At 39.0% G+C, this 25,174-nt stretch overlaps 1 protein-coding gene across 11 annotated transcripts in view; it reads left to right on the top strand.

Annotated features, from left to right (window-relative positions):
• CELF1 (CUGBP Elav-like family member 1) overlaps positions 1-25,174 on the top strand; it is a 57,731-nt gene that overhangs the window by 18,452 nt on the left and 14,105 nt on the right. For 5 of the 11 annotated variants that reach the window (XM_041459910.1, XM_041459911.1, XM_041459902.1 and 2 more), the window contains 8 exons: positions 11,005-11,192; positions 11,810-11,892; positions 12,292-12,340; positions 15,495-15,629; positions 15,826-15,905; positions 16,296-16,457; positions 17,788-17,869; positions 20,869-20,997. In XM_041459910.1, coding sequence (XP_041315844.1) covers positions 11,015-11,192; positions 11,810-11,892; positions 12,292-12,340; positions 15,495-15,629; positions 15,826-15,905; positions 16,296-16,457; positions 17,788-17,869; positions 20,869-20,997 — 898 coding nt within the window. In that variant the 5' untranslated portion in view covers positions 11,005-11,014. The remainder of the gene's footprint in view (positions 1-11,004; positions 11,193-11,809; positions 11,893-12,291; positions 12,341-15,494; positions 15,630-15,825; positions 15,906-16,295; positions 16,458-17,787; positions 17,870-20,868; positions 20,998-25,174) is intronic. The other 6 variants (XM_041459909.1, XM_041459908.1, XM_041459905.1 and 3 more) reach the window with 3 other exon arrangements.

Genomic DNA, 25,174 nt, shown 5'->3' with positions numbered 1-25,174 from the left:
GGCATTCTGCTTCTGTTCTGATACAGAGAATAAAAATGAGGAGAAGTCAGCTTTGCTTTGAGATAAGGAGTCAATCCTACCTCTCTATTGACTTTTGTCATATACACATTTACCATGCTGAAACATGTCTGTGTTCAAATAAAATTTCTGCATATGAGATATGATCCCCTTCCAAAATGGAAGTCTTTGGCATGGAAATAAAAATGGGCATTAAAAGATTGTAGACTGTGATCTTAAGAGTCTTCTCCGACCTTAAAGATTCCGTGTCTAGAGTCTAGAGAGAGACTAGGCTCTTGACATGATGATGTCATGACAGAGTTCCACCATTAACCTAACACTGCCAATTCTGTCTCTGAACCTGTCCCTAAGCACCACATCTACACATTTTTCAAGTACCTCTAGGGACGGAGATTTTAACACTTCTCTGGGCAGCCTGTTCCAATGCTTGACAAGCCTTTCAGTAAAAAAATTCTTCCTAATATCCAACCTAAACTTCTGGTGTGACTTGAGGCTGTTTTTTCTGGTCTTGTTACTTGGGAGAAAAGTCTGACCCCCCACCTCAACACAACATCCTTTTAGTAGTTGTAAAGAGAATAAAGTCTCCCTTCATCCTCCTTTTCTCCAGGCTGAACAACCCCAGCTTATTCAAGTTCCCCCTGTGAGACTTGTGCTCTAGAGCCTTCCCCAGCTCCACTGCCCTTCTTGCTGTGCTCCAGCACTTCCATGTCCTTCTTGTAGTGAGGAGCCTAAAACTGGGCACAGCTCTTGAGGTGTGGCCTCACCAGGGCCAAGTACAGCTGGACAATCGCCGTCCTGGTCCTGCTGGCCACACTGTTGCTGATCCAGGCCAGGATGGCATTGGCCTTCTTGGCCACCTGGGCACTGCTGGCTCACGTTCAGCTGCTGTTGACGAGCCATCCTAGGTCCTACTCTGCTGGGCAGTTTTCCAGCCCACTTCCCCCAGCCTGTAGTGCTACATGGGGTTGTTGTGACCCAAGTGCAGGACCTGACACGTCACTTGTTGAGCTGCACACAGTTGGCCTCAGTCTGTGGATCCAGCCTACCCTGATCTCTCTGCGGAGCTTTCCTGTCCTCCGGCGATCAGCACTCCCACACAGCTTGGTGTTGCCTGCACACTTGCTGAGGATGCACTTGATCCCTTCACTCAGATCATTGATAAAGAGATTATAAACAGGACTGGCCCCAGTGTGGAGCTCTGGGGATCACTGGTGACCAACCATCAGCTGGACATAACTGCAGTCACCACCACTCTCTGGGCCCAGCACTCCAACCAGCTTTTACCTAGCAAAGAGTACACCCATTCACATCATGGAAAGTCACCCTATCCAGGAGGATGCTGCGGGAAACAGAATCAAAGGCTTTATTGGAGTTTAAGTAGACAACATCAAAAGCCTTTCCCTCATCCATTCAGCAGGTCACCTTGACATAGGAGATCAGGCTGGTCAAGCAGGACCTGCCTTTCAGAAACCCCTGCTGGCTGGGCCTGATCCCCTTCTTGCTCTGTGTGTGTTGTGTAATGGCACTCAGGATGATCAGCTCCATGACCTTCCCCATCCCAGAGGTCAGGCTCACAGGCCTGTGGTTCCCCAGTTCCTCCTTTCAACCCTTCAGATAAATGGAGTGTAACATTTGCTAACTTCCAGTCAACTGGGACCCTCCCAGTCAACTGAGAGCCCCTGTCCAGGCTACGTTTCAACTTTCTTTGGGTAACGTGCAACAAAAAGCTTTCCTTTGGATAAAATGAAATTAAAGAGTAATAGTGACACTTTTTGCAGTATAATATTAACAGTTTCTTGTTTATCAGTATCTGCTACTATTCATAAAAACAATTGGAGATTAAAGGACTTCTCAAAATGGCTTGTCCAGCTTTCTGATGGCCACAAAGAACAGTGAAACTTGAGACTTGTTGCTTCTAGTCCAAAAGGTCTCTTGAAGCTCAGAAGAAGAAAAAAAAGACTATCAGAAAAAATTTAAATGTGTTTAAGTGCTATTCTAAGACATTTCATTAAGACGAATAATAATTTGTAGTTTGTTCCTTTGAGTTAAGATAACATATTACATTTCTTAAGTTACTCTGGCCTGTTCTTACTTTAATGTTTTAGTTTACATTTGCACAAGATGTGTTGTTTGTCATAAACTTAAAAGCATTTTTTGATTCAGAGGTTTGCCTCCTACAGGTTAATATAAATAATATAAAAATATAACTATCTTTGTACATGGTATTGTCTTGGAATTGTATAGCTGGTTCTGTTGTTCCCCCTGGGTCCAGTATGCAACCACACAGCCTTCTCTGTGTAAATGTAGTTGCCTTGCCTGCTGTAATGCTTTATGGTATGTTTGGCTTGAGGACAAGCAGACTGTTGAGAGCTTTCCAAGAATGACCGGATTTCCAGGTCCGTACTAGAGGAATAACTTCTGGCTGTGTTTCAGTGTCAGAAGACTGTCCTAAAACATGTAGATGAGTCCTTAAAAATCTGGCGAATATTGTAGAGACTGCAAAATGTTTTTTTGAAATGTATCTTTTTGCCTAAGTACAGAGCTTCAGATTCATGTCATGCAGGAAAGGACAGAAAAATACAGGAATATCTGAAACCAGATTTTTAGGTACCGTGTTTGTATTGACAAGGTAAAAAAAGTTTAAACAAAGTTTTCTGTTCCATAGAATTGCTTGCAAGATTGTTTCTTGCACAAAAAGTTGGCCAGAAGTTTATCTTCAGCTATATCCATCTTAAAGAGAAAAAAATCCAAACCAAACTCAGAGGCAACATTTAGGAGAGAGAAAGAGGGCAAAGACACACTTAAGCGAAATCTGTACCTTGCCTTCAGCACAAGGTTGCTTGCAAACATTATATTCTTATTCTCTTGCAGTAAAGATTTCAGCACTGAAGTGCAAGTGTGATTTGCCCTCTGTATTTCTGTGTCTCGGGGTCTGAATTCAGTCAAAAAAAAAAAAAAAGAAATGGTGCCAGGTGAAAACTCAAACCTTGCTGCTGCCTAAAATGTTTCATCCTGTCCCCTGTCCTTCCACAGGGTAGAAATTTGTGTCCTCTCTTATACTCATTTCCTGCTTTGTCTCCTGTGTCATACAGCTGCCTTCATTTCCTCTTACTGTTGTTGTGACCAAGCCACTTTTCCTACTTTCTTAAGAAGTTTTTTCTGTTTGCAGTGCCTAAGTGTCTACAGGTCTTTCTGATCTCTCTTAGGTATTTAAGGTTTCCATAGTTTTTTGTCTTCTGCGAAGTGCAAGCATTTTTATGTTTTAGCAATGTGATTATAAAAATTTGAAATGCTTCTGAAAATCAAACTACTGAAATGTTAGTGTATTTTAAAAAAATACAAATTTAAAGTGGTATTTTCTTTACATACCTTACTGTAGGGCTTAAGCAGTATCTGAAATAGACATTTCTTGTCTATTTACAAAAAACCCAAAACAAAACAAACCAGAACCTAGAGGTAAGGATAAAGAAATATATATTTTTTAATTCTTTCTGTTATTGTTGTCTTTAGTATACTAGAATGAGGGGAAGAAACCTGCACATGTCTGCTTTCAAAGCAATTGCCTTGGGATACATCAATGCTTTTTCATAGTATCAATTATTAATTGTAAAATGTCTTGCAAAGAGGGTTAAGCATGTGATGTTTACTCCTTGTCTGTGATTTGTCAAAATTAATTTTTCTAGGGAACCTGCATTAAGGCTTGTTGTTAACTCTTCTACAGGTATTGGTGCTCTAAGGAGTTGTCCTGCATTTATTGCTTCAGATTTATTATTTGGTCTTTTAGCAGTTCGTTTGCTAATATGCTTTGTTTCTGGTACCTTTAATACAGTGTCTTCTCAGCCAGACTTTTGTTGTCTTCTTTGCATCACAGTAAGTTTTCCTGTGTCCTGTGCCTTAGTTTTAAGTTCACAACTACGATTTGCATTCACAACTCCCTCTCCATTCGAGTAGTCTGAAAAAGACATGCAAATCTGCAAAATAAACAAAATATATCAGAGAAAGACAGAAATGTAACATAAATTTCAGATCACTGTTCTGAATGTAACAATTGAGAACTTTAACTACAAAATTGAATCTAGCAAAGAAAATATATTACAATATAAGGTAAAGAAAACAATCCACGTACCTCTTCTTATATTTCTATGAAGATGAATGTAAGTATGAAATATATAATTGGGGAATGGGTATATGGAGATAATTAAACACCAAAGAGAATATGAAGTTTCTAGGAAACTGTCTGAATTTGAAGATTTTACTTACATATAGGCATATTTTTTTCCTTATTTCACTGTGCTAATGTAGTAGTGTACTGTCCTAATGCTGCACAAGTACTTTCCTTGAAAACAGGATGAGTGCATACTGTATGCCTTTGGAAAAATCCACAAATATTAACCAAAGTTTTTTGTCACTCTGTACATAGCACTATAGCAGACAGATATTTGAAAGTCTTCAGAGGTTTTTTATGTAAAAAATTATAATTAAATAGATACAGGTTCTGGAAGTAATAGTTGGATATACCCCAAGGTAATGCTATGAAGGCTATCAGCTTTCATACTCCATATTGACAATAGGGCAATGAGAAATTTTATGGTCAGAGATGGATGTTTTAGGTCTCTGTCAGGAGGTAGTCTCATGGCCAGGCTATTCCACTTTTCTGTCTTTGGTAATGCCTGTGCAGACCTTTGTAGCATCATCACTGAAGCAGCAGACACAGCTGCAGTGGGTCAAGCACTGCATTCACAACCTCTTGCTGCTGTGTTAGCTAACAGCTGTGCACTAAGAAAGTAACACTCAGGGTAGCATCGTGCAGCTGTTCTGTCCTAGAGAAGCAGATCATTGTCTGCAGAGCTGTGGGCTGCTCACATCACAGAATTCAAATAGCCACAGCCCCATCAGGATATTCACAGCACAGTCCTATGTCCCCTCACAGGCAAGCAGATGAAGAGGCAATTATCAGAAGATGAGAGGAAAAGTTTGTGTACCACTGCCTTAAACTTTATGGACTACATACATGTGTTATAAGAGGGTCCTAAGACTGGTAATTCAGCTTCTTCCAAGTTTTCATTAGACGTACTGTCAGTTGCAGTTACTGGCAGAGCAGGACTTAGTTGCAGTTTGGGGTGGGGTTTTTTTTGACTTCTCAGATTTGAACAGATATTGTAACCTGTTTCCTGGTAGATAAGCTCTCATATTGCAGAGCTGCTGTCTGCCATTTGGTGTAAGTTGTCCTCGGGAGTGAGCCAGATATTGAGTATATCACAGATTGAATTTGTTCATCAGCTGTGTGTTGGCAAATTTATTTACCTGATTTTTAAAAATTTGTCTACATCTACATCTCATTTATCTGCTCTCAGATAAATGTGTAAGAGGGAGCACTGCGAAACTTTGGTATTTCCAAGGTAAAGGTGGTTGTCTTCCCCTCCTATCCCTTTTCTCCACCTTCTGGGAACTTCTACCAAAGTTCACATAAATAAATGTTTTTCAGTTGGTTTAATCTGAATTGTAGGCAGCCCAAAATCATCATGTATTTTGATGGTAAATTCAATATTCTCAGTGTGTCAGATTTGTGTACCCACAGTGCATAACAGTCAAAGAGATTGGCAGAGGAAGAAACTGCAGTTTTGGCAACTAGGTAACTTGGGCTTTTATACCCAATGAGGCATGGGGAGACAGTTTGGATTTCAGCACAAGCAGAAAATATTCTGACCACATGCTTACATGACCAACAATGAAACAACAAAATATTGACAAGCAACTACTGTATTTTGATGCATGTAACCTTGGGGCTATCAGTGTAAAAGCAAAACTGCAATTCAGCAGCACTGTAAGAATCTGGATATGCAGATAATACAAGGGGAAGTTTATTCTAGGACCTGTCTCCTTCAGAGCTTCACAGTGTCTGATTTCCCCATAGCCTACATCCTTTCCCATAGCTTGCTCTCACTATGCCAGTAGTCCCTCAGCTTCAGATTTCTGTATGCTGTCTGAGTACAGAATGCATAAAATAAAAGATGGTGTTATCTTCAGCTTTTAGAGTTAATTGCTCATTAAAACTAGGCTTTCTTAGGAAAGAAAATATGATACAGGTCTTTCGGTTTTTGGTGAATTTTTGGGATTTCTTGGACCTAGGATGTGATGTAATTCTGTAAATCTAAAAAGCAAAAAACTTTCAGCATTTGTACTCTGAAGTCTCTGAGGAGCATGTATAATTACACATTCTGCAGCATCATCTAGGGCTTCAGAAATGTAAAAATTGAGATCTAATGTGTAGTAGGTAGAAGCTTTTTCATGTTCATATTGTCAGATGAGCAGATTTAAATGTGTAGCTACAGTCCATGGAGCTTGGAATTTCAGACATTGTTTCTGTTATCCTTTGAATAGAAACAGTCAAAGAATGGATCTGGAAGCCATAGGAATTTGACATCTGAGCAAAAAATAAGTATGTTTAGCTGCCTTATTTTTGACAAATGGTTACGATTACTTTTGTTTTTTCTAATTTTACGGAAACTCTTTTTCTTCATATAATTCTTATTTCTGTGCAGTAGTGAAGTAACATTTTTTTCCACTCCTTCTGATATTTTCACAAATGAAGTCTCTAAGACTTTTAATTTCACTAGCTTGAAGCCTTCAGCTAAATAACACTAAACCAAACCCATTTTTACACTGTTTTGTCACTGAAGTTGCCATCATTACTTCAGAAGTATGGCCACCAGAGGCACTGAGTCTTGGCTAACATATCTTCAGGTATTTATTCACCATTATAGTATTGATTCTTCCTTTCCAACAAATTGTGCCTATAGTGTTGCAGTTTTGTTTTAATGGAACAAGAAGATAGGACTTTGATTTTGAGGAGCAGAGAGGTGGGGGAAAGTGTGGGCATAGGATCAAATTGTAATGGTGTAGTGATTTTCTTCAGTAAAGTAATCAATCTCACTAACATTTTTAAAACCCATTTTCTAGACAATGTGTTGCCAGCATTGTCTTTCATCAAACCTACAGTGAGCATGGCAGCTGGGGCATTTTACTGGCTGCTGGAAAAAAAAGCTAAAGATGAGTGAAAGACCAGAAGGAATGAGTTCTGGTCTTCCTGGATAGGGCCAAAATTTACAGTGTTGGTCTATAGATGCATCTCATCCAGGAATCACACCTTGTAATTTGTTGTTCTAATCATATAAATCTGAAAAGTTTTTTTCTGCAGTCTCGTTTTAGACAAATGCATTAAATGGGCTCTAGGATCAATTTAACATTTGAATATGATGGGCTTTACTCAACATGGCATTTGTCAAGTGGGATGCCTATAATATGTGTCTAAAGGTAGATAGAACAATTTCATTTACTGAAAGTGAAAAATTGACCTGTGCTCCCTAATGCCTATTTGCATGTTCTTAACAATGCTGCTTAGCAGATAGCTTGCACCTTTTTTCTTTAAAGGAGAAGCTTTCTTGCATTTTTCACGTAGTAGGAGCATGCATGAAGTAGTTACTGTTGAATATCTCATGTGTGAGAAATTCATGTCCTCTCTTATTTTGCAGTGTATGCATATGTCTTTGTATTACCAGGCCTAGCTCCATTTAATTAACCTCACTGCTGGCAAAAAATAAAAATAAAATGTTCTCTTTAATTTTTTTTTTTCAGAGATTGGAAACATTATTTATGAAAAAAACAATTGACATACTGTAACTGTGCAAGCTTAAGTAAAGCTGTGTTTACTGGCCAGTCAGAATAACTGCAAGTATATATTGCAGTCATTGAGAGAGGAGAAAGATGTGATCACAGCTGCTCCAACATGCAGTCCTTGATGCTCTGAGGGTTATTTTGTGGTTATAATGACCGTATATAAGGGTTTCTGGTCTCGTGTTAGACTCCAATTAACCATTCCTCCTGGAGTGCTCCAACACATCCAGCTGCCTCTGCAGCACTCACTCCACTCAGTCAAATATTTCTGCATTTCACAATGTATCCAGTTTTATCCACATTATCTCCCCATTAGTTTGGGTATTGGAGATTTAAGAAGCCTGCATTAGGTATATAAATGCATCTCACAGTTCCTTGATCAACGTGCTATGTCTGTTTTAATGATGAAGCAGCATCCTGATGTGTTGTGATCAGTGTTCTGAAAGATTATAAAATGGTTTTCTATGAATCACTGGCTTTTTTCCCTTTCTTGGTCATTTATAGACTCTGTATATCTGGATTTTTAGACAAAGTATTGTTTCCAGAACAATGCATGTTTTGCTTCTGTAAAAGGAATCGGTTTTGGTGTTCTGTGGTTGTTAAGGAATTTTTGAATAATCAAAGCTTTGATTTTTTTGGCAGGTTTGGAGAAAAATTGTAGTTGGCATTTTGTGCCATAGAAGTTGAGAGTGTCAATAGTAGAGCACAAGGTGAAGAAAGTGAAATCAGCTATTAAAAATGTTTATGGTGAAGGAACCTTTTGACTTCACACCTTAGTATTGCTGATTTGGAAAGTGTTTGTGAACTTCAAGGCCTTGGTCTGCCATTTTGGGAGACAAGGAGTTAGTTGGGGGTGGAAAGACTGGAGTTTGTATTCTTTCTGCTCTGTTACCCATTGCTATCTTCATGGATCTGACACTCTGTTTATCTGACAGTGCACTCAGTACTGCTTCGCCAGGGAAAATTGCACAAAACAAGCCTAGTGCATCAGCATTTTCATTGTGTATTAAGCTGAGCCTCCCTTCACATGGTCACATCCCCTTTTTAATCTGGGATTCCATGTCCCTTTCCCAGTCCAGCCTGTTTCTGTGGCGTCTATTGCTGGTCTCCCTGAGCTTCTCTTTCTGTGGTTTGAGTGTTTTTTGTGTGGCTGAGTGTTAAGACTGCAGGACTTTTGGAAGTGGTGTTGTTGGGGGTTAGGCAGTACTTTGATTTAGTGTTAGTGGTTTGTCAGAGACTGAGGTGATGGCTGCGTTCAAGTTGGATTTCCTCCCAGAGATGATGGTGGATCATTGCTCCTTGAATGCAAGCCCCGTGTAAGTATTTTCTCTTCATGTCTAAGTTATAACTAAAATGATAGCTGGAATTGCTGTCTCAAGCCCCTGCTGTCTTTTGGGACAGGAAGGAGAGACAGGACAGCCTGCAGTTTGTTTTCTAGAAGAAATCCTAGTGGTCATGGAAGATTGATGTTGGTTTTGAAATGGGGGAAAATGGTCTTATAATAGTGGCGATGACTAAGGAGGAATAAAGCTGTTTGATGATATTGTTTATAGTATGCTACAGGTGCTGATATTATAAAATGGATTGTTGAAATTGCTTGTGGGAAGAACTGTTTCTGTTCTTCCCTATTAATGAGTCCAGACTAAACCTTTTAATTAGGAGTAAAAATATTCCTTGAATACTGTTGAGGTCATATAAAGAGTTTCCCAGTTAACAGGAGCCGTGTTGTGCCCTTCAAGCTACCCATGGAAGGCAGGGCTGAAAATTATGCTGAAAATTATTATTGGAGAGGGTAAACAATTTCCAATTGTTCTTAACTGAAATGAAAAGAGGCAGTTTACATGTTTGCAAAGGGTGTTGTTTCCCTTGGCTATTTGGAAAGGTACTGACCCTTTCTGAGTGGAAAGGTGGAGAGGAGTGAAAGGATTTATGATGATTCTCTTCCCTTCTAGTAAGAAGCTTTGTTGTTTTTGAGGTCTGTTCATACAGCTATAAAATTATGAACTTTCCCTAACATCACTTTTTCCTTAGGCTCTGAACAGCAGTGTATTGATGGGAAAAAGTACTAAACAGTACTGGGCTTGGATTTTTTAGAAATTCTTTTCAGGGGGGAGTGCAATTTCAGATGGACAGTGAGGAATACTGTTTATGCATGTGCAGTTAATAAGCCATTCAAACTGTCTTCAAAGGAACAAAGCAAAGATGAAGAGGACTGCTCTGGAAGAAGACCACCTTCAGCAAATTGTTTTTGGGGGGGGGGGTGGTGGCGGCGGTAGAATCATTGTATAGTTGCTGTTCCACTCCCCATGTCCTTTCTAGATTATGCAGGGATTGGTCAGCAATTTTAACCAACTAATCACTATAGCTACAGTAGGGTGTCGTTACAGTCAGACGAGGTGCTCTGGTGTACCAGGCTGGGAGTACTGATAACAGACATCACACTGCACCTAACAAATAATGAGGAGTCAATAGAGGGAGCAGTGTAGGACTTGTCAACTGGCTGGGTGGAGCATAACACAACTTTTATTAATAGGGTGTAAACTGCTCATATGGCTAGACAGAATGCCTTGGAACCTATTGAGGATTCTCATACTCAAAACTTAGGTGTTGTTGTAGTCTGACTTTTTTTTCTGTGTTAGAATCCTGCCAATATTGAACCTGATTCAGTCTGTGATTGGATTGTCTAATCCCAGCCTTTTCATGTACTATTTAAGCCTGTTTTTTTGCCAATTATTGTTGAAATCCCCCTAGTTTCACAAAGAGGTATTGCCTTGTAAACCTTTAAATAAACTTACCATTGAATCAGTTTATTCTGTTTCTCTGTTTTAAGATGGATCTTCACCCTGGGAAACAGTTACAATTACTCTCATTTAAAAATGTAGTAATTACATTCTCTTATTATTGGTGGTTACTGATAACTTGGGTAGATTATAGGTAGACCGAGCATAGGTTCCTTTCAGTTCTGGTTTCTTTTTCTGTAAAATTTTACATGGCTGAACTAGTGTTATTTTTCAGTTATCTCAGCAGATTTATATCTTGAATCTCAGATGTTGACTACATTATGGGAGCAGAGTTTTAAACAGCTGTGGTAGAGTGTGTTTCATTTCCAAGTGCATAGCTTGCCAGTAAATGTGAATGTACTCTGGTATGCATATTGGGAATGGGCAAGAGTTCCTTTTTATATGTATATTTTCATCATACACATTTATATGTGTGTGGAAAATTCATTTTTCTTTAATTTTGCCATAGGCATGCTTTTGTTTAGAATTTGTAGGAAGATGTGAACCAGAAATTCCTTTTTGTTTTTCTTAGTGCAAAGAAAATGAATGGCACACTGGATCACCCAGACCAACCTGATCTAGATGCTATCAAAATGTTTGTGGGTCAAGTCCCACGGAGCTGGTGTGAGAAGGATCTAAGAGAACTTTTCGAACAGTATGGTGCTGTCTATGAAATCAATGTCTTGCGGGACAGGAGCCAAAACCCTCCTCAAAGCAAAGGTGAGAACTTCTGTACTTCTGTTGTGAGACTGGAGGTTTCAGCCAGTTTCACATAGTTGCTGTCTTAGCTGTGTGCTTATTCAAACAGCCCTGTAGGAGCTCTGTGTGACCAGGTGTGCATGCAAGCCCAGACTTTATAAAGTCTTTAAGTGTGTTTGTCTAATCATACTTGAACTGTGATTCAATCATTAGCTGAGCTCAGAAAAATCATAATTTTTTTTAGAGCTCAGCAGCGATAGAGGTGCTTGCGGAGTATGAATTACAATTGCAAAGCAGAACATCCAATAATACTGTGTTGCTCCAGAGCATCACTGTGATGCTGTGATATGATCAAAATGTGGCTGCATGGGGACACAGTTTCAGATAAATATGAAATTGGGGTTTTAGTAGTTTGTGTTAATCTCATACTTGCAAACATGAAATTCTTACTAAATTTTGTGCCTGGATTTGCAGTTCAGTTACATGCGATATTTCCTGTGAAGGTAGGTAGGGTTTTGGTACAAGAAAATAATTGAGTTTGAAAATGAAGTTTCCAACAGATGTATCTAAGTGTTTGTTTTAATAGTGTAGTGGGGACGTTGGGATCTTTTCTGACTAACATTTTGTTTCAATTGCAGGGTGCTGTTTTGTTACATTTTATACCCGTAAAGCTGCACTAGAAGCACAGAATGCTCTTCACAACATGAAGATCCTCCCAGGGGTAAGAGCAGAGCCCTGCTTTCTTCACAACTGTCTTGTTTCTCTGAGCTCCAGCACCACTGAAGCACAAACACATTATGTTGCCCTAAAATAATGTTGTAAGAAACTATTCAAAAGATCAGTGTTATGAGATGTATATCATAACAGATCTTATGGGAATTTTGGAGTATTTCAAAAAATGATATGGCAGGGAAGTGGGTGGGAATGGTTTTTATAATACTCTGAGGAGGAATGATGGCATATAATTAGGAAAGCCTTTTCTTGGAATTTTTGTAGTGTTACATATGCACCTCTCTTGAGGCAATTTAGGCTATAATTTCTTTCACAATTCTTATGGGATGTATTTCATATAATATGAAGTGGATGTATCTGGGATTAAATAATCTTTTTTACATTTCAGATGCACCATCCTATCCAGATGAAACCAGCTGACAGTGAAAAGAGTAATGGTAAGCTTTATTAAAGTCCCAGTTTGGTGTCATCATTTGTGCTAGTCAGGAAGCTTGAGGATTTCCCTTTTGCTAAACAGCTTTTGATGAAGTCTTTAATTGGAGGCCTGGTTTTCTAAAAGAAAAAAAAAGTGAAAGCAGAAAGGTGTGTTTTCAATAATAGGTAGTGTGAGTGGTGTCTCTCAAATTCCATGACTCAGAGTATCTCTCCCACTGCTGCTTGTGGTAGAACCATGTTGTCAGTTAGGGAAACATCCAGTGAGTTCTTCTTTGTACTAAGGTAGTTTAAATCTTTGTTGGGGACATGGACAGTGGGATTGAATGCATCCTCAGCAAGCTTATGGGTGATGTCAAGCTGAGTACTGTGGTTGGTACCCCAGGGGGAAAGTCCAGAGGAACCTTGACAGACTGAAGAGGTGGGCCTATGCTGACCTCATGAAGTTCAGCAAGGCCAAGGTGCTGCAAACATGGATGAGTGATGAGTGGATTGAAAGCAGCCCTGAGAAGGACTTGGTGGCTGAAAAAATTAATATAAACAGGCAGTGTGCACTTGCAGCCCAGGAAGCCAGTCACATGCTGGGCTGTATCTAAAGGGGGCATAACATGTTGAGGGGGTGAGTGTCCCTCTGCTGTTGTAAGACCCCATCTATTGTACTGCATCCAGCTGTGAGGCCCCCAGCATAAGACATGGACCTGGGAAGCATATTCAGGGAAGGGCCATCAAGATAATCATAGGGATGGATACCTCCCCTATGACAACAGGCTGAGGGAGTTGGGGTTGTTCTGCCTGGAAAAGAGAAGGCTCCAGGGAGACCTTCTAGCAGTCTTACAGTACCTGAAGGGAGCCTACAAGGAGGATGTGGAGGGATTGTTTATCTAGGAGTATAGTGATAGCACAAGGGATAACAGTATTAAACTGAAAAATATTTAGATTGGATTTTACGAAGAAATTCTTTACTGTGAGGATGGTGAGACACTGGAACACATTACCCAGAGGAACTGTGGGTGCCCCGTCCTTGGCACTGTTCAGGACCTGTCTGGATGGGGCTTTAAGCAGCCTGGTCCAGTCAAAGGAACTAGGTGATCTTTAAGGTCCTCTCTGCACCAATCTATTCTGTGATTTTATGAAATCTAGAAATGCTTTTTCAAGTTTTTGTCCAATGTCCCTGTTGCAGCTAGGGTGGGAGTCAAAAATACTTTTTGTAGCATACAAGAGAGGTTGAGAATTAACAGCAGTTCAGTAGAGAAGAAAAACTGAATATTTCTGCATGTTGGCCATTTCAGATGGATTAAGAATTTGTCATCTACCACTGGGTAAATGATAATTTATCCATGCATTTCGTTATGAGAAATGCCTTTCCTTTATGTACATAACACACATGCATGTTCAAATACGTATGTGTCTGTATTGCTGCAACCTAAGCAAAGAAAGCATTTAGCATCCTGTAGTTTCAGCCTTTCTAGGCTCAGCTGAATTTTATTTTCTTCATTTGCAGTAGTTTGTGCTGCAAACGCAAGATAGTCCTGGTTTGAGAAAGCTTACCCCTTAATATAACAGAAAATAGTCCTGGTTTGAGAAAGCTTACCCCTTAATATAACAGAAAATAGAAGATGGAATGTATGGGTAACATACAGTAGGAGTAATTCCATCTGCAGATTCCTCCATGTGTATATAGGACATGTTCCTGTGTAAATATATCTAGAAAGGAGTCATTCTTTTGAAGTATTTTTGGGAGGAGAACAGAATAGGTTCTCTAAACTAAAACTGACCTTGCATTACATAGAAACACACATAGAAATATCCTGGGAAAATAATGGAAAGTTTAAAAAGTATTCAATGGAATTTTAGGATGTTATTTTTGAGGCTATTATTTAACTCTGAGTGTTAATAAAAAGTGAAGGTGACAACAATAAATAAGAAAACATTAGTTTTGAGAGTATTTGAACTTGCCACCAAAACAAGGGATTCCGGATCTCTTGAACTAAAATGGTCCACTAAAAGGATTTGAAAGCAGCTTTCTGCTCTAAGACCAGAAATTGAATTATGTACAACATTAAGATTTAATGTCCAGTTAAAGTCATGTCTGCGGAATAGTTTGGTGTTTTTCTTTCCAGCATCATAGAATACTCAACAAATAAGTTGATTTCCCCTCACTATAGCATTGAATAGGAGAAGACTTTTTTGAAGCATCAAAATGTGGTAGAGTTTTCATTGTTTTATATTGTGATGAATATTGTATAACTGTTTTATATTTTCAAGTGATATTGTGAATAATTCACTTCATCCTGTAAAAGAAAGTGTTTCAGAGGTGATCAGCATCCTTAAATAAGTAAATCGAGAGCATAAAAATCTGTTCTGAATTTAGATTTACCCAACTCATTCAGGTGACCTTTAGCTGACATTAGTAACAAGTAACTGAAAAGTTACGGGAAATGCCTTTCTGAGCCGTTTATTTTAAAAGGGTCTACACTCTGAAAGGTATTCTTCAACTCTAATGTGTCTAATAGCATCAGTATTTAGAGCCAGCACACAGCCCGTGGTTTGATTTGAGGAGTTATTTTTGTGCTTTTGGTGCAGATCAGAATGGGCGTATCACTAACAGAAGTACAAGTGTTCAGTTTTAGCAACTGCTGTTGCTTCCACTGTTGAGAGAGGGGCATGAGGATATGGGCATATCTAATTTAGGTGATTGGCATGAGGCTAAAACGACACTTTCTGCAGTTTACTTGCTTGTTTATATGCATTTAGGTGTATATTGGTAGTCTAAATCTAGAATAAGCAGAGGAAAGACAATGGAAGTAGTCCAATAAACCACATTCAAGCCTTCTCTCAGCTAGAACTGAAGAGATACAGGGAAGTGCTGAATTTGACATACTTTTTTCCTTTTTTTTACATTCCTGTTGTTCACAGACTTTACAGGCTAAAAATAGTCAGCAAAACATAAACATAAAATCATAAAACAGACATCTGTCAGGTTCATTGAAACACCTCATATGCATCCTCTTAAACTGAAGATGCAGTCCATTACTGGGAATCTGGTTTTGATAAGCCCATATCCTAAATACAAGGGAAATAACTGCAGTTAACAGAGAAGACCTAAGATCTAGTAAACACATATTTGCTGTTAATACTCTTTATCTTTTGATTCCTTAGCAGTAGAAGATAGGAAGTTGTTTATTGGAATGATATCCAAGAAGTGCAATGAAAATGACATTCGAGTGATGTTCTCCCCCTTTGGGCAGATTGAAGAATGCAGGATATTACGGGGCCCGGATGGCCTGAGCCGAGGTAAGCAATGCAAGAAGCTTTCTTGGCAGTTTGAGGATGCTGGATGCTGCCTTTTGCAACTCAACCTGGCATTTGAGCTTGTTTTGTGATTCCCACCTACACCGCCTCCCTGCCCAGTAAGCATTTTCTTTCCTGTATTCATCTCAATAATTGTGGAGGTAGTGAACAACTTGATTCTTTTTTGTTCTTTCCCCAGGTTGTGCATTTGTGACTTTTACAACAAGAGCCATGGCACAAACAGCAATCAAAGCAATGCACCAAGCACAAACCATGGAGGTAAAACAAGTTAGTGGGTGTCAGGAGCAGATGTAATTGTCAGGCAGTCACTATGGAGTTTCAGGGACTAGAGAGCAGAGAGAAGGACAAGTGCAGTTGTGTGTTTCTTCACAAAAACTGCTCCTGGACCCTTGTGTTTGTTTTGTTCTATTTTTAAATTAGTTGGAGATTTAAACTTTATCTGCAGAGAAAATACCAAAATACAAAATAGAATTAAAAGCAAACAAGATTTTGAGCCTTTGATGAAATGTTCTGTTTGGAAAAAAAAAAATATGTCTGTATGTATGCATAGAGGAGGAGAGAAATGATTCCAATGACTGGGACTTAATTCAGTATTTTTGTGACTGCTGGGGATAGCAAGTATGTAATTGTTTGAATTGCTGTTTGCAGGGTTGCTCTTCTCCCATTGTTGTAAAATTTGCAGACACGCAGAAGGACAAAGAGCAGAAACGAATTGCTCAGCAGCTTCAGCAACAAATGCAACAGATCAGTGCTGCCTCAATATGGGGAAACCTGGCTGGTCTCAACACACTTGGACCCCAGTACTTAGCAGTGAGTTTCTGATTTGGGTTCTTTTCATCTCTTCAGGGATTGGAGTGTCTGGCTGTCTTGCAGTGTTTAATATATTCATTGTAGAAGGCTCCTGGAAGACAGGAGCTGCGTACTAAATCCCCATTTCGTGGATGAGAAGGCTGAAATAATGTTATGTGCTCTCATCTAGTTGGGGTACTTTTATAGGAGCATTTCAACCCCAGTCACAGTAGCCCTAATTACTGAAACCTTGGGTTTTTCTCCTGTATTCTGTAGAATGTGCTTTTTCTTTATATAGTACTGCCTCAACATTTACCTTATAAATGCCCTTTTCATGTCTGATAGTTCTTGTATTCCTTTATCATTTTCCTTTATTTCTGTCATCCTCTTCCAGTGAAACCTGGAACAGTACGTGGTACTGTCCAGATAGAAAGGATGATCAGATTGGAAGCAAAGTAAATAAACCCAAGCAACAACCAACCAAATAAAAGCAAACCCTACAGAAAACAGAGAGAAGCCATTCTGTTTAGCAAAAATTATATAACAGAGGGTAGACTGCAGTGTCATTTCAGTTGATTTTACTGGGTTCCTAAAGGATGAACTTTTCAAAAACTGATGTGCCGTGACTCGTGAGAGTTGCCAGAGTAGCTCTGACAACTGTATTCATGTAATACTAAGTCTGAGGAACACAAAAGGAAAATTTAATCTCATTCTTGGTATGATGTATAGTTGAAATGGGACAATTATCTTACTACTTTTTTAGTTTTAGTAGATTGGAATTTTTTTAATAACAGCTAGTTAATAGAAGAAGGATTTGGAAATCTCTAAAAACCTTCTGAGCTGAAGCTTGAAGTGTCTTTTATGTCTGCTGTGCATAAGGAGAGTAGAGGAGGTTCCCTCTCCTGGTGGCTCTTTGGTTTTGGTATGGCATTGCCATTTGTCCCATGCTGGCAGTGTCAGCTGTACAGTCTGTTTTGAGGTAGCATATCCTTAGGTGTGGCAATCCTGCCTTAGGTGCTTTGAATAGGAATTCTCTGTCACTACTGATTCTGCTGGTTTTGTCTTGGTGTGTTGGCTATAATTTTCCCTCAGCATTGCTGATGTTGAGTGAGGAAAGCATTGTGCTGTTGCTTTGGCTGCAAAGTGCTGCATGGGCTACATGGAGCTTCACTGTGGTAGTGCTCTGGCTGTGTTGTTCAGGGAATTCTCTTTACGCTTTGCTGTGGTGTGGTGCATGGGCTGCAGGAATTCATTTGTGACGGCGCTCTGGCTGTGGTGTGATGCAGTTTCTCCCAGAAGCAGAGCCAGCCCTCACTCTCACTCTTGTTTTGTTTTTTGGTGTAATGTCTAGCTTTATTTGCAGCTCCTTCAGCAGACAGCAGCTGCTTCATCTGGGAACCTGAACACACTGAGCAGCCTCCACCCAATGGGAGGTGAGTTTTCTTCCACCAGAAGACAAATTCAGGGCCAAACAAAAGAGAACAAGGGTAGACAAAGTAGCCAAAAGCTGTAGGCATTTTAATCTCATTTGAAATAAGTAGTCCTGTTTGCCTACTCCTTTGAAATGACAGGAATTCTCTGCTACAAGCGTGGATGTTCCTTCTTAATCTTACTTAACTGTTGCCCCCAAGGTAAGTGGTGGTATCTCTCCAACCTCTGGCATTTAAAATTGTCTTTACCTTATGGGTAGCAAAAAGAATGCTCTCTGTATTTGTTTTCATCCAAAAAGGTGCATATGTGAAGAACTGTGATTTTTAAATAGGCACTCACTAATGCACATGTTTTCAGTGATTCTGGATTCTTAGTTTTCCCATTTTCAATACATTTAAGAAAAAAGCATTTAAGTTGGAAGTACATTGTTGTTAGGAATGTAAGCTAGTGCTTCATTCAGATTCTTTTATTCATTCATTTGAATTACAGTTCATTATGCCATTACTGTTATGGAAAATCAGCTTCATAGATAAGAGCCAAATTCCTTGCTGTGGACTGCTGGTCAGAATATTCACTGAGTATAGCAGTCCTGGAGGTGTAAATTGGCTGTCCCTTTTGTCTTCACACAGTTGGGAATAATAAAATACATGCTAGCAACTCCATTCAGCACATTCTCTAAATTCTTCTGCTGGCAGAGAAATCTATAGTTTTGATTTTAATACTGAAGACTTTTAACTTTTCAAATTGCCTCCTGGAGTTTAGTGGTAGTTGCCAATATCACGTGCCCTTTCTGTGCAGAAGTTCATCCAAAGTGTCTTTGTAGATCTGACTTCTGTTGGCTTGTGCGCCCATCAGTAACAATTACAAGTGTTTGCAAAGTGTTATATTTTCATTTGTAAGAATTTTGGTTTACACTGGAAGTTGATTCCAAATTCAGCTTGCTACATTGATTTCTTTCATGTTAGACCTCTTCAGAGCTCTTAGATGTAAGCCTCATGCAAAAACCAACTTTTTTTAAAAAACCATTTCACTAATATCATGTGTGGGGGTGATCTATAAATTATTTTGTTGTACACATGATCCTGCCTTTCCTGCTTCTTGTGTCTGCTTAAAAACAAGATGTAATAAAGAAGAAAGTACAGCAGTAAGGACTGGGGCAGAGGGAAGGGGATAGCTATCTGAGATTGAGAAGTTTCCAGGGTAATTCTTTCTTCACTATTGAAAAACAAAACAAAACAACACAACAAAAACCAAACAAACAAACAAACCACCACACCTTAAAAACTGAAAATCCAGACATATAAATAGTATGTTGCATCTCTGTTCATGATTCCCTACCAAAAAAGTTGTAGTTTTAAGGTCTTGATAATATCTCAGCTGATGTCCTTTCTTGAAATTCATAGAAAGAAAAATTAAGTAGGTTATTAGATCCCACACTTGATTAGACTTTGCAGACAGAATTTAATCTCGACGCTGTTTGAAAGCAGACGGGGAAACAGTATGATGACAAGAGGACAGGTGCAGTGTGCACATGACAAACTGCTTCAGTAAGGAACAAGCTGCTCTGTTCTTCATTAGCTCCAACACTTGCACTTTTAACCCTCTGTAGCACAATAAAGGCAAAGTAGAAAACTTCTTGATTTTAATTCATGCTTTTATGTTACAATGGAATCTTGAGAATCTAAATAAAGGCAGAATTCACTTGTTTTGGGAATTATATTTGCCAAAGGAAACACATCCTGCCACAAACAGAAAACAATTGAAAAAGAGTTTTAAAAACCAAACAAACTATACTAAAGGTATTAGAAGTACTTTAGAAAATAATTTGTTTATAATGCATTGTCACATTCTTATGTTGTCTGTTTGCTGCTTAAATTACACAACTGAGGTTTTAATTATTTGAGATGTGTCTTTTGCTCCCAAGGTCTTACTGAGTATCCAAAGGATGAGATACCACCTCTGCTTAGGATGTTCTGATGTTTTTAAATGAAGGGTGATTAATTTAGTTTTGTTTCTGATTATGTTGGGAATAAGTATTAGGGATTGTCTGAAGTCAGATGATGAGAGGAGGAATTGTTTAAACAATCAAAGTTAGAGACAAAAAAATGGAAAATAAGGAAAAAGTGAAGGGAGGCAGAATTGGAAGAATGGAGCTAGTCTACCAAAGGATGGTTAAAATTCAGAAGGAGATCCATTCTAATGGATCCTCTGGCAGAAAAAAGGGCAAAATACAGTCAGTACTGACCAAATGGTTTCATTCCAAAACGGTGGCTCAAAATGAAGGTGTGTCAGATGAATAAATTGACCAGTAAAATTCATAAACACAGGGGTCCCTTCCTCCCCCTGCAGTATTCCTTGCTACCAACACACAGCATGCCTGAGGTTTCCTGTTTTCCTTTCCAGTGGGTTTGACCAGCCTACACATACATTGGTTGATCCTGTGGTCACAAGTTGCCACTTAACAACTGTCTCACAATTGACTGTTGCTTCTTGCCAGGGCTACTAAACAAAACATGCTGATTCTCATCTGATGGTGGGTTGAAGCCATGACTTTGTGGCCTCTGTGGTGTGAGGCCTTCATGAAAGAATTTTTCAGTTACTGCTGTCCACATACAAAGAGTGGGGAGGACACGAGAGTGGGAGAAGTTGTTGGCCTGGTGTCTGGGCAAGTTCTGTAGCTTGCACATGAGCTCTCAGACCCTGGCTTCACTCCTGTGTTTTGTTGACTGGAAAGAACACTGCTCGAAAATTTCTGTCCTTTGGAGTCTCCATCTGGCATAATGACTACCTGGCCTTTCTCAGAATCACATCTATCTGGGCAAAGAAAAATATTTTCAATTATAGCAAGGAACTGCACTGTAGAAAAGATCAGTAACTAGCATTAAGCCTGTTGCTTTTAAGCTCCTTCCCGTTGGTCCCTCATGATGAGTTTGCTGTTTGTGTTACACGTGGGTGACGTGTCTGTGACAGGAGACACTGGGCATTCCTCCCTGTGTTGCAGGACTGAACGCGATGCAGTTACAGAACCTGGCCGCCTTGGCAGCTGCGGCCAGCGCGGCTCAGAACACACCGAGCGGCACCGCTGCGCTCACCTCCTCCAGCAGCCCCCTGAGCGTGCTCACCAGCTCAGGTAAGAGACTGCCCCTGCTGTAGCCTGACTGCATTGCCCTGGAAGTCCTTTCAGGATAGATGTCACCTGTTTTGTCTATCCCTTTTTGTCACTTTAATGTTGATTTTTAATAAACAGTTTACTAGTGGATTCACCGGCCTCTGTTTAGGATAGATATCTTTGCCACTAGCAAAAGCTTTTTTGCCTGCTGTGTCTCTTCCTCCAAATGGTCAGATTAATTTAGAGTAAAAAGGATTTTTGAGGTCATCATGAAGCAGAAAGATAGGTGACCTCCTTCAAGTCATATTATTACAATCTCATCATATACTTGGTTTATCTGTGATTTTGGGCAGGTACTGGTAAATACACCCTGTTACTCTCAATATGGAAAGAGAAAATGCCTTTAGCGTGAGGTAATGCGTTCTGTGCACTAGAACAGTACAGTTTATATTCCATTGATGAAGAGAAGGATATTATAACTTTCTCATAAAAGTAGAATAAACAGACACCTAGCACTTCACTGGAAAGTAGTTGTCTAGAATTTAGTGTGTGAGTTGCACATAAAAATCAGTATCTTCTTTTAGCGTGGCTTTTTTGTGTTTTGTTTTTTCTTGAGTTGGGTTTTTTAAACTTTAGGTTATGTACAATGACAAGAGATACTAGAATGTTCAAGTAGTGTTCTTTTGCTGCCTTGTTGTTAAATGTGATCATTAAATGCAACAAGCAAAAAACTAAAAATAAATTCAATTGTGCTTATGAGAGACATACTAAGTTTTTATCACAAAGGAGGATCGGTATTCTGCTCAGTTATTTCTATCCTATTTTGAGTCATTACTAAATCCTGGCATAAGAAGGGAGACACCCTGTATTTTCAGAGTGTCAGTTTTCCAGCATCTCTGGCTTCTATCCTAGAGAGTTCACATCCTCACCTGTGATTGTGAGAGACCAAAGAGAGTTGGAGGGAGGGGGTTTTAAATTTCCACAGGTAGATTTTGAGTTGCGTAGGAGGACCAAGGAGCCAGGCTAAGAGATTATAAAGAGATTACAAGGAAAAGCTGTTTAGAAAACCTTCTGTCACATGATTGGGAGTTAAACCATGGGTGCTTTGCACAGTTTTCTACTTAAAGAAATTCCCAAGAAATAATTAGTCCAAAGAGTGTTCACTCAACACTCAAAGATTTTTGTTCTCTCAACACTCAAAGAGTGTTCACTCAAAGAGTGCAGGACATTTTTTACATAAAATCTTCATGGTCTGCAATCCTTAAAAGATTGAAATTTTAAAATTTATCTTGACTCATAGCTATGTATCCTATTCTATAATTAAAAAACAAAAGAAAGCAAACAAAAAACTATGAAGAGTTCAGACTACAGAAGGGCTGTATTCATAACCAACTAATGCTTCTTCATCATAAAGGAAGCATGAAGGTCAATATGTCTGACAGTTTCTCCTATATTTCCTCATGCTTTGTCAGGTTACAATTTGTTGAGATTGGCATTTAAAACTAAGATTTCCTTATTGGCTGTCTTGTCTGATGATTGCAGTAAGTTTATTCTCTGTTTTGTTGAGGTGGAGAAGGGCTGGCAGGTTGTGAAGTTCAAATGTGAGATGTACTAGAAAAAGCAGAGACAGCCCCTTCTCAGAAGTGTGAAGTGAAAAGACAAGGACAATGGACACAAGTTGCAGCCAAGAAAATTCTGATTAGATAGAAAAATAAAATTATTGGCAAGAGTGTTCAAGCTCAGGAACAGGGTGCCAGAGGGGCTGTGAAATCTCCATCATTTCAGAGACTGAGAATTCAGTTGGAAAGGACATTTTCAAATTCAGAGGTTAGATCAGCTCTGAGCAGACTGTTTGGATAATCTACAGAGGTTCCTTTCAAATGAAGTTATGCTACTATTCAGTGATTCTTTGGAGTTTGCTTCCCCTCTGTGAATTTTGGCTGTTCCACAGAACTATGCAGGTTCCTTTTTCCTTGATGAGAGACATATTTCAGGATTCTGTTCCATTTTTTATCACGCTTTTGGAGGGGCTCAGGGATGGGAAGTAGCCCATTTTCCAGTACTTTCTGTGCTCAATTCAAATAACCTTCTGATCATCAGTCATATCACTAAATGGTTGTGTTTCAACAATTCACGGTGGATCATTTGTATTAATATCCTATACAAATTTATCAATTAACTTTTCACAGGCCTGTAACATGAAGCAGGCACTATTGTATTGCTCTTTAAACCTAATTTCAAATATCATTTTAAACAGTAAAAATTAGCTTTGTTCAAAAGAAATAAAAAGTTTTGGAGGGCATGTTGTCTATAAGTAGTCACTGACATCAAATTCTGAAGTAGTTCTAGTGCTTTTTGTTAGAGGTATAAATATGCTTCACCTTCTAGAACTACACTCAAACTAGGATGAGGGGAAGCCTCAGTGTGTACAGACACATTCAATACCGTGATACTTCCTGTAATTATACAGCTTTTTGACTCTTTAGTCTTCAAGTAAACTTGAGATTCTGTTTTGATTAATATTCGTAAGTGCATTCACTCTGTATATGTTCACATAGAAGGCTGTTGGGCTCCACACAGAAAACATCTATCCCTCCTGAACCACACCCAGACCTTGAAGAAATTCAGTATATAGCAGTTCAGTACCATGTGTTAGTAAGTGCCTGCCTTGTATGAGGGACATATGGCAACATCTTCTGTGATAACCTCTTAAACCTAACTGCAGATGAGATGACTAACTCCTTGACTTCTCTCCATCTGTCATCCAAATGTTCACCTGATGCTTATTTGGACATCTCTGCTCAAATTGCATAATTGGTGGAAAAATCCAGTCAGTCCTTCTGCATAGTTGTCTTCTTGATTTTCTTTCACCTGCACTGATATTATTTGTATCTGGGGAGCTTGGAAGTCTACACAGTGCAGTCCATGGACTTATGGATGGGTTACATGTTGGAATGGTGGAACACAGAGGGATTAAGTATTGTTGTGCTGCCTTCCTACCCATTTCAGACAATTTTCTTTAGATCATTCCAAGCACTATCCAAGCTGTATATTTTGAATGGGGTGAAGTAAAACCTTCAGCCTTGCTGAAGATCAGCTCTGGAACTGAACAGTCTGCTGCTGTTATGTAGTGGTCATTGCAGAGACCATGGCTGTAAATAAACTCAAACTGGTAGCTTGTGAAAGGAACATCCAAGGAAGTACTATAGAAGTATCTCAGATTAGGAGTGTCTTGTCTGCCATCTTTTTGACTTGAGCACCAATAAGAATTATCTACTTCAGAGGAAAATAGAATGGTTGCAAACACTAAGGTTTCAGTTTCTCTTCCTTCCAAAGGCAACCTCAAAGCTTAGATGATTTTCCTGGCCTTGATGTGTCAACAACAAAATTGTTTTCAGAGATAGCAGAATATTTCTGGTTTTACTGGAACTAATTCAGGTACAGTTCAGTCAGATTTGTCACCTGAATTTAACTTTTCTTTAGGTCATTGCTCGGATGCTACATGACTAAATTAGGACAGACTTAGTGTTCTCTGGGTTCACCTATCTCCACAAGTTGCTACTTGATGCCCTTGTCTGAGTTTCATTTTCTTTCTAATAATATGTCTTTCAGTATCTTTCTACAAAGCTGTTCTTTATTACATATTCAAATTTTCTTAAAACCTTCTTAAGCATTTTCAGCTACTTCTCTTAGAGTTCACCTTTTTTACTAGATATAACTCAGTATGTAGATTTAAGAAAACATAACCTTAGTAGCAAGAAAAAATCCCAACAACGCACCAAAAACTGCCCAGAAACAACATTAAGAATTAGGGATAAAGAACATGTATAAAACAATATGGATTTCCCATTCCCGTTGCTTTGTTCTCTTTTCTGATCTAAAAAATAACACAAGAAAAACAGGAGAACAGAAATTATGACTAGAACAGGGAAACTCCTTTGCTATTAGGAATAGTGTAAAAAATAGAAGACTGACATGTGAGAAGGATATGATTACAGCTTACAAATACATTATTGTTGTGATGAAAATGAATAGGGAAAAAACAGACATTAGATATTTCAAGAACAGAATTGCAGGATATCAGGTCAAGTTGTCACCTGATCATTTAAAAATAAAAATCAGATTTTTCTTAGCAGAGTGCATTATTAAATTGCAGAAATTGTGCCCTAGAACTTAGTAGAGTCCAACAATTTGGTTT

Source organism: Pyrgilauda ruficollis, unplaced genomic scaffold (assembly GCF_017590135.1).
Source record: "Pyrgilauda ruficollis isolate IOZ18807 unplaced genomic scaffold, ASM1759013v1 scaffold14, whole genome shotgun sequence".
In the NCBI taxonomy this organism is placed as follows: domain Eukaryota; kingdom Metazoa; phylum Chordata; class Aves; order Passeriformes; family Passeridae; genus Pyrgilauda; species Pyrgilauda ruficollis.
This window is presented reverse-complemented; position numbering and strand designations above follow the sequence as displayed.